Source organism: Gavialis gangeticus, unplaced genomic scaffold (genome assembly GCF_001723915.1).
Source record: "Gavialis gangeticus isolate Ggan-Ray unplaced genomic scaffold, GavGan_comp1, whole genome shotgun sequence".
In the NCBI taxonomy this organism is placed as follows: domain Eukaryota; kingdom Metazoa; phylum Chordata; order Crocodylia; family Gavialidae; genus Gavialis; species Gavialis gangeticus.
The window spans coordinates 64,045,479-64,054,828 of NW_017729034.1; the positions used below are offsets into that span (position 1 = coordinate 64,045,479).

At 43.6% G+C, this 9,350-nt stretch overlaps 1 protein-coding gene across 1 annotated transcript in view; it reads left to right on the forward strand.

Annotated features, from left to right (window-relative positions):
- SFT2D1 (SFT2 domain containing 1) overlaps positions 1–9,350 on the forward strand; it is a 30,794-nt gene that overhangs the window by 9,205 nt on the left and 12,239 nt on the right. The window contains 1 exon segment of the mRNA XM_019527294.1: positions 4,361–4,443. Within this exon segment, the coding sequence (XP_019382839.1) occupies positions 4,361–4,443 (83 nt within the window).

Here is a 9,350-nt window from a genome sequence, read left to right on the forward strand (position 1 = left end):
AATGACCTCAGCTAATTCCCTCAGCACTCTGGGGTAGAGTTTGTCCAGACCAGCTGATTTAAATACATCCAGTCCCTGTCTACAAAGATAGATGTAGTACAAACTATAAAAGGAATACAAAGGAACTTCTTGCGCGTATTGTTATCAGTCAAGTTCCTTTATTAAATGAATATAAAGGCATCATTTATTGTCTTATCACTTGCTATAGAGAGAATAAAACTTTCAGATATTGTGGACTTAATCTCTTTCTCAGTAGTGTGAATACCCTACAGAAAATCTGTATAATTAGCTGCAATACAACATGGTAAATTATTTGTCCCAATTTAAAATAATTTGATCATCTTTTTCATATCAAAGAGATACGTAGGTCCATGGCTAAGCAGTTTTCATTGAGTGTTGCTTTGGAATATTTTTTGGTGGTAAATGGAGGCATGTTTTTGTAAGCATTGCTGCATGTTTGTGCCATTGCCATGAAACACTTTAAATCAAACACAAATAATACTGGTTTACATAAATTCTCAGCAGCTGTCCAGGTGTCTGTATTAACCTGAATGTTTAGAAAGATGGAGCAATCTATGCAATATTTAAGTAGAAATAGAAAAAAAGCTGAAAGATTTCTCCCCAGGAAATAATACTTAGTATGCTTTTCTGGATGTAGCTACTAATTATGCAGTTTTTTGTCTAAACTATTCATAGCATCGGTAGTAGAGAAGCATGTGCAGTTTCAATTCAAACCCTTTAGAGACCGTGTCCTATAAAGTACTTAAGGCAGAGGGGATCCAAAATTAGCCAGTGAGAACAGTACTACCTTGTCTTGGGAGCAGTAAGTGATAAAGTTCTTGATAATTCTGAGCCCTTGGAGAGTTTACTCTTGTCTTGAAACAGCCACAAGAAAAATTTATTTTCCAAAAAGAAGCACTTGACCACTCTCACTGTAGGTAGTTTTGTTATTAAATGTATATGCTGTCCCCTCTTCTTTCTCAACTAGAGAGGCTCAGGGTGGCTTACAGTAAAAACCTGAGGATGGATACAAATATTAAACTAAAATAATATGTAATGGAATAAACTCCCTAAGCAGTGCCCCAAAGCTTTATCCCAGTTGCTGAAGGCCTGCCCAGATAATATCAGAGCTGTGAAGTTGCTGACCATGGCTTGTATTCCAGAGCTTTTGGCAAGACTGGTGCCTTTGCAGGACAGTAGGAGCTTGTGTTGCCCAGACTGCAGGTAACCTTGTGGCTAGGCTACTGATAAGAAGCAGAAACATCTACAGCCCAACCTTTTATTTGCTTACACCTTAAAACATGAAAACAGACTTCAGGATAAACGTTTATCTGGCTACCCATAACAGCACAACATAGATTCTGACCTATACTACCTGGGGAGACTTGAGAAATGGGAGGATGGTGGAACGCAGATTGCAGTGGGTCTTCTTGAAGCTACTGAATTCTCCAAATTTCCCTCCAGCCTGTTCCCAGTATTTATAGATGGCTGGTTCTAATACTCTAAGAAATGATTTCTGACTGGTTTTATTTAAATTTATTTCACTGAAACTTTTGGAACTGGATTAAACTGTATCTCTTGTGGACTTGAAGGTGTCAATTAGTTGGGATTTGTATCCTTGGGAAAGAGGGAGGGTTTCCTGTTTCTTCTTTGCTATAGTTTATGGTCTTCTCTGACAAGTCTGTTTTGGTTTTTTAAAATTATCTAAGAATGTTAACAAAAATTGATCTATTATAGCAGAAGTAACATTGAATGCATATAGTTACATCACTCACTACTACTAGTATGTTAAGGCTATGATATAGTGTATATGGATTATTTAATATGTGGTCTTCCCTTATCTCAGGGGTGGGCTAAGTCCAGGCAGAATTGGGCCATGGTGGACTCCATTTCCCAGCTCCCAGCCAGTCTCCATGGAGACCCCAGGAGCCCAGAGGTGAAACCAGCTCAGGGCCACAGAACTGGGGCTCTGCCCCAGCCAGGCCCTGCACTGTCATGCCTCCATGCTCCTGGGGTGCCCATGAAAACTGTCTGGGACCGGCAGGGTGCATGGCAGAGCGGCAAGCTGCTCTGGGCCTGGGATCTTGAAGCAGTGACAGCGTGGGGTGGGGCCAGGGCAGAGCTGAGATCCACTCCCTGCATGCCCGTGCCCACAGAACCCATGCTCGTTGCAGGGGCGTATGGACAGCGGATCACAGATCTGCCCTGGACCTGAAATATCTTCCTACCCAGCTGTGTGCCCTGCCCATGCCACTCTTGGCTGGTCTCTGTGGAGACCCTGTTAGTGCAGGGCTGTGACACCATGAAGCCAGGCTGGGTCAGGACAGAGCCGCAGTTCTGTGGCCCCACACTCCTGGGGTCTCCAGGGAGACCAGCCAGGAGCTGGGACTGCTGGGAAATAGACTCTGGCCACCAGTCAAATCTGCCATTTTGCCCATCTATCCTTTCAGGCCTTGTGCTTTCTTTTAATTGTGTTTGATCATTTGCTTTACTTGCTGACCACGTTAACTGTCACATCTGCAAATGTTCACACTGATTACTTGGCAATAGGCTTTGGGCCTTCTGCTTTGCAACACTCCTGCAGCTTAGCGTAGGCCCCTTGAAAATGGCCACAGCTGGCAACAGTCATGGTTTGTTATTCCAGAACTTTGGGCAAGACTGCACCTTTGCAGGCTGGTAGGAGCTTGAGGCTGATGAAGCAGTGTAATAGCCTGGATATCTCCTCGGAGTGGAAATGTGAAGCAATAGGAAGTTCAATAAGGAGTTTTCTTAGCCTGTAATACAGCCTCAACATAGAATTGAGAGGAATTTTCTGTATTTCATCCTGGCCACGTCAGCCTTGTTTTCTACCATTGATTGGTATGTGGATTTATGTCTACGTTTCTTCACTTGGCATAGTGTTTTGAAAAAAAGGAAATGCGTATGGTGGTGTTTAAGGGGCTATTTGGGGGTTAACAGGTTAACAATAGCGGCTAATATATAAATATAAAATGAATCATCAGTTCTTCCACTCGTCCTATGGACAGGCTGCTGTAGTCCTTTAGAAGGCTTTGGGATTTGTGGTACTTCATGATCAAATTGGAAATTACTGGTCTTTTCAGTGTTGGGAGCTAGAAGAGGTTATAAAGAGAGTAATAGTCTATCCAGCATAGCAGCTGTCTTGCAGTGTCTTTTGCCTTGACATTTAGACCAAAGGTGCGGTCTGGGATGTGGCCAGTAAAATATTGAATCAGAGGTGACCTGGGAAAGTCTAGGAAGGCAAATGATCAGTTTTTGGGGGGCTTCTGAATCCATAACAAAATTGATGTGTACCTGGAAGTCTTTTGTATCTGAAGCAACTTAACCACCAGTGTTGAAAAGGTATTGGCGAGCTCTTTACAAATGTAGCTCTTTGCTATATATATTCATAATACAGTCTTGCCTAGATTTCTGGCTGATCAGATAACATTAGCCCTAAACATGTCTTTGACAAGCAGTTGTCAAAGATTTTGCACCTTTTCCTTTTGGGTATAGAAATGGATAGTTCTCTTCCTTTTGTTATTCAGACTGGTTTATTGCAGTGGGCTGTATGTGGGTTGGTATTATAAAATTATAGTTGGTGCAGAATGTGACTGTTTGAGAGTCTTCACAGAGAGTGCTACATCTCTGCTCTGACCTCCTTTGGCTGCTTTGTGAAGTTGAAGATGATGATTGTGGCCCAAGAAGCCCCAAATGTCTTTGTTCCAATTCCCTTTAGGATTCCCATGCCGGCTCTTGGCAGCTGCACTCAGCAGAGGGTTTTTGGGTTATCAGAGTGCTGACAGCATGATGTTATAAAAGGAAAGTATTTGAACTAAGTCATTTCTTTTCCCCTGCCCTTGCGTATACTTGGCCTACCAGCCTAGCTTTGTTGTCTCAGACTTCTCTTTGGGAAATGGCTAATCTGGGGTGTAAGTGCAGGGTAAAAAGTCAGGGAGGATGACTTTGTGTTTGGTTTGGGGATAATACGAGTACTACGAGCCTACTGCAGCTTTGTTAATATTTTCCACTTATGTATAAGAAGTTACAACTCTAAATGAAAGATTTTTAATTTAAACTGTAATAGTCCTGAGTAGGCTACATTGTGCAAACGTAAGTTTTAGTGGTGGCATTACATAAATAATTTTCACACTTGTGCTTATTAGGCATTCCAGTTCAGTGTGTTAAATCAATGTCAGGAAGATATTAATATACTGGATAACTTAAATCTCTGAATACACTATGCTACTAGAAGGTCATGGAGATGTTAGTCTCTGAAAGCATGTGCCTTGCAAAATGTAAATGTAAAATAGATAAACTGGAGTAGCAAATAAAACCTGTGCACATTTTCAATTTCATGCAGGGGACAGCACTGTTATGGCTTCCATCAGGACTGAAATTGTTTGCTGTTTTCTATACCCTAGGAAATGTTGCTGCATTAGCCAGGTATGAATTATTTTCTTAGTTATCATTTAAGAAGTACAGTATTTAACATTTTTATCTGAATTTCCAGTTGTTGTAACCAATTATCTGACGATTACATTAAAGATGACCACTGTGAGCAACAATGCTGTTTACAATTTCAAGTTCTTATTTTGTACTTAAATCACAGTAAGTGAATAGCAGTTCCTTATTTGCCCCTCTCAGATTATTTTGTAGTTCATATGTTTGCTTCATAAATATATCTAGATGGATTTTTACTTTGGCTAGCAGGTATAGACTATATATTTTGAATTTCTGTGTGCATATCATCCTTCTGTGACTTCCTCCTTCTTCAGATAACTAAAGTCTTTTCCATATAGGCATTTCAGCATGTTCGGGAGTGGGACTGGTGGGCAAGGCCAGGATTAGAGGGCAAGGTCATGGGGTAATGATAGTGCAGGGCCAGGGCCTGGGGCAGAGATGCAATCTGCTGCCCACACACCCCTGAAAGGGACGCCAGTTCCACAGGCAGGGGTATGCAGGGAGCAAGCAGGTTGCAGCTCTGCCCTGGGCCCTGGACCTTTGCTGTCACTGCCCCAAGATCCCTGACACAGGTCCCCACACACGGGCCCCATCCCATCTGCCTGGCTGTATACGGCTCCCTGCCAGTCTCCGTGGAGACCCCAGGATTGTGGGGCAGTGACAGTGTGGGGCTGGGGCATAGCTTCAATTCATTCCCTACATGTCCCTGCCTGCAGAACCAGAACCTGTTACAGGGGTGTATAGGCAAATCATGCAATCCACTCCCTGCAGGTCTCTGCCCCAGCCCCACACTGTCACTGCCCCGTGATCCTAGCGTCTCCAAAGAGACTGGCTGGGAGCTGTGTGGGGAGGGCACACAACCGGGCGGTTGGCATGGGGCCACAGGCAGGCAAGGAAGCTGTGTCTGGGTCTAGGGCCAGGATCTGAGGGCAGTGACAGAACAGGGCTGGGCCAGTGACACGATCCACTGCCCTCACGCCCCTGCTTGCAGAACCCATGCTCATCGCAGGGACGTGCAGGGAGCAGATCACAGCTCTTCCCTGGGCCCTGGCCCTGCATTGTCATTGCCCCAAGATGCCGGGGTCTCCCTGGCCCCATCCACCCATCTCACTCCCAGACACCATCCACCTGTGCACCCTACCCAGTAGGTGCAGGGTGGATGGGTCAGGGTGCCCATGTAGCAGGGCCAGGTGTGTTGGCTGCGGCAGCCAGAAGGAGATGCCACCACCGGGGCTGCTGGAAAGCAAATCTGGCCATCCCAGCCTTGCTGTGTGCGCCTAGGGGCAGTGGGACCAGCTACACACTCCATGGCTCGGGCTGCCCCCCACACCTGGGCTGGGCAGGAGCTAGGGAGCCACTGCAGGCTGGACAAAATCTCTTGGCAGTCTGGATCTGGCCTGTGGGCTATATTTTGCGCACCCCCATGTTAGAGTCTGGTTTGTACAGACATGGTGACATCTACGTCTCTGGCTTATGAGGTTCACTACTGTGTACTAGAGGAACTGCTACTTCCTTTAGCCTTCTTATGATAGTTAATTCATGTGTAGATAAAGTACAGGGTTAACCTGAACCATAAAGGCAAGTTGTAGTGTTTCCTGATAGGAAAGGATGCAGGTAGATGTGGAAGCAGCTCTTTCGCCATCCAAATAGAGCAGTGAATACAGTATGGCATGCAGCATATTGTTTGAGCCAGTTCCTTCAAAAGAAGTTTGGAGGAGTGTTGGCAAGTTCTTTACCCCCCACACACACACACTTAAAACATCACATCAGTCTTAGATGAAACAAGTGGTCTCAAAACTTAAATCATCTTTTGATTCTTGGCAACCAGTAGGATGTGTTGGCTGTGGTTCCATTGGTGGTTAAGAAGATGTATGCTTGAGTGGTATCTCTGTATTGGTAACACAGAAGTCTAAAGACTTCATCATTTTCATGGCCCTTTATAGAAGCTAGAGGGGAAGAACTGAATCATGTAGGGCACCGTAAACTAGGAGTTTGGATGATAGTGTTTCATCTCCTTACATGCTAGCATAATAGGAGGTATATAATCTTGATGTTGTGCAGAACTCTCATCCTTAGAAAGGGGTATGATGCCCCTCCCTGACTCCTCCAAGAAGCAGTAATTAGCAGTACCATTTAAAATAAGTTTTTGAAGAAAATTGGATCAGAGTAGAGACCTCATTCTCTTTGCCCTTTCTTCAAAGCTTCCTTTGAAATATAGATATTATTGTTTAATGTCTTTAACATCCTGCATCAGGCCTTATGGGTGTTGTCAGCACTAGATCAGATATGGCTTTAAAGAAAATGACAGTTGCTTAATCTAGGGAAGATGTACACTTCTTAAAGACTAGTTTTATACTGCAGCCATGTAATAGGAAGTTTTAAAAAGAGAGAATAACCACTCAGGTTGGTACAGAATTGTATTACATGCACAGGTGATCTTACAGTGACATCAACATGCAATTCTGCTCTTCATATCCAAGTACTGCACATGGATGTACATCCTGCAGAACAGTACTCATCAAGTTTCTTAAATGTTCCTACTGGATCATTTCTGCTGATGTTCTTAAATTAAAGCTCTAACAGTGTAGTGTAATGTTGGTTTAGATCAGTGGTGCTAACCCTTTAGCCCCACAGGCCAGATGAGCAGCCCAGATCTGATCTACAGGCTGGATGGAACCCAGAGTGCCAGTATCAGATCCTAGCACCTGCCACTGTCCCTTTCCTGCCCTGTGCACTTGGATTAGGCCCCAGAAGCCTGACACAGCCCCCTCCCACACCTCTGAAACTTTTAACAATAGGTTGTTTAATATACTGATGATTGGGGGAGGAGGTGGGGAATGGTGTCTTGGGATACATATATTCTGTTCCTGGCTCTTGCCAGTTTTCTGCAACAGTGATAGTCATTTAACTTCAGAACCAGTTAGTCCGTCTGTCAGTGCAAGGTCATCATAAGTTGTACCTTGCAGGCAGTATAACACTAATGTTTGAAAAATGTGGAGGATCTTCACAGGTGCTGTAAAAGTACAAAATGCCTGTCAATTATTTTGTCCAGTTCTTTTGTTTCAGTAACATTTCAGTTCTTTGTAAAAAGTGTAAGATACTACATTTAAATCAATTCTCCCCTTTTGCATGATTATTTTATCTATTCTACCTATTCCTTGATGTTTCATTCCCATTAGAAGTAGGCAAAGCTGATATTCCCTGCCAAATTAACTTTAGTTTTATTCTTATACCTTTTGTAGGGAAAAGGAAATGATTAGTGTCCTCACCTCAGGAAATATTTTCAGAGTTTAAAATTAAATTTAGTCATTTGACTGCCATTGATGAGGAAGACCTGGTTCCTTGTGAAGCAAGATCCATGTCTTCAAAGATTCAGATATTTCTTTAACACTGACAATGAAAAAATATGCTTTGGTCTGAGCTTATTAGCTCAAGGCTGTCCAGCTTCTAAGTGGCTGGTGGCCAAACACCTTATGTGCCACACAAGTGGGGACCACATGCCCAGGGATTGCACCAAGGTGAGCCTCAGGCATCTCACTCCAGGGATGCCTCCTGTCACTGCTACACCACATGGGTGCCTCCCCTCCCAATCACTGCACTGTGCAGATGTGCCCATGCCTCCTCCCCATGCATGAACCTCTGCACCATGTGTCAGCACTGCTCCTCAACTCCTTTTGCTGTACTGCACTTCCATGTCCCCTGCTGCCAGCACAGAAAGCAGAAGCTGGAGGCAGAAGAGGGAGCCAAGCGAATTCTGCTGTTACAGCTGGAACAGTGAAGGGAACAGTGGCCAGAGGAGCACAGAGACTGCAACTTAACCCCTCACAGGCCACATGCAGCCTGCAGACTGCCACTTGGACAGCCCTACCTGTTGTCATTAAGCTTCACTTATTAGAAGAGGAAAAGGTAGTAGTCATGCTTGGTCCTCACATTTAGACAACCACTCCATGCCGCTTGCTTTTTATATACTATTTCAGACTTTCACACCCTAACTTGCCTTCAGCTCTGTCGCCCCTTTCCTTGCCTTCCACCCATATCAATTCTATACTTTCTACCTTCCGGATTTCATCATAGGGCTGCCTGAATAATTAAGCTTTTAGTTCATTAGCCAAGCCAAAAAAATTAAGAGAGAAATTGTAGATCGAATTGAGCTGAATTTTAGGTATTTCACATTCTTTATGCTCAAGTGAGAAATGTTTGTGTTGAACAAGTCAAAACTTAGTTTTCAGTTGCTTGTTTTTAATAAAAGCCTGTTATCAGTGAGCTGCTGGAGAAGGAGAAGGTAGTAGTGTGCTCTTACCCAATTTTTTAGAGCAGCCCCCAAGATAGGAGAGATCTGATTTTAATTCTTTTCTCCTAAGGAGATTGACTGACAGCATGGCCTAGTCAGTAAACTATGGGCTAGCCTGAAATGGTTTATCCTCACTCTCCTTTTGACATAATTCTATTGTATATAAACAATTCACGGAAACAGGGACTGGAATTTAGGTCTTCCCTGTCTAGCAAAGGCACCTAAACCACCAGGATATAGTCATTTTCACTGTCTTCATGGAAAAAGAACTTTGTATAAAGTTAAGCATCTCCAAAAGGAGGAGGGATTGAAGGGTCTCAGAATATCTATCTCAGAATATCCTAGTGCCTGGTATTTAGGAAAATGACATGTGCAAGACCTGATTCAGGTTTACTTTCTGCCTGAACAATTCTGGACACGGCTGTAGAAGATCAAATTTACCACAGACCTTTATTCTTTGTGCATTAGGTACAGTTCAGGCTTAGAAGAAAGGTGGAGGATTTGGCAAGAACTGCAGGGCCTGCTCCCATGTTTGCTTGTTTGCTTATCTGCTAAGCTCATGCAAAAAAAAAAAAAAAAAAATGTGCCCCTACATTCT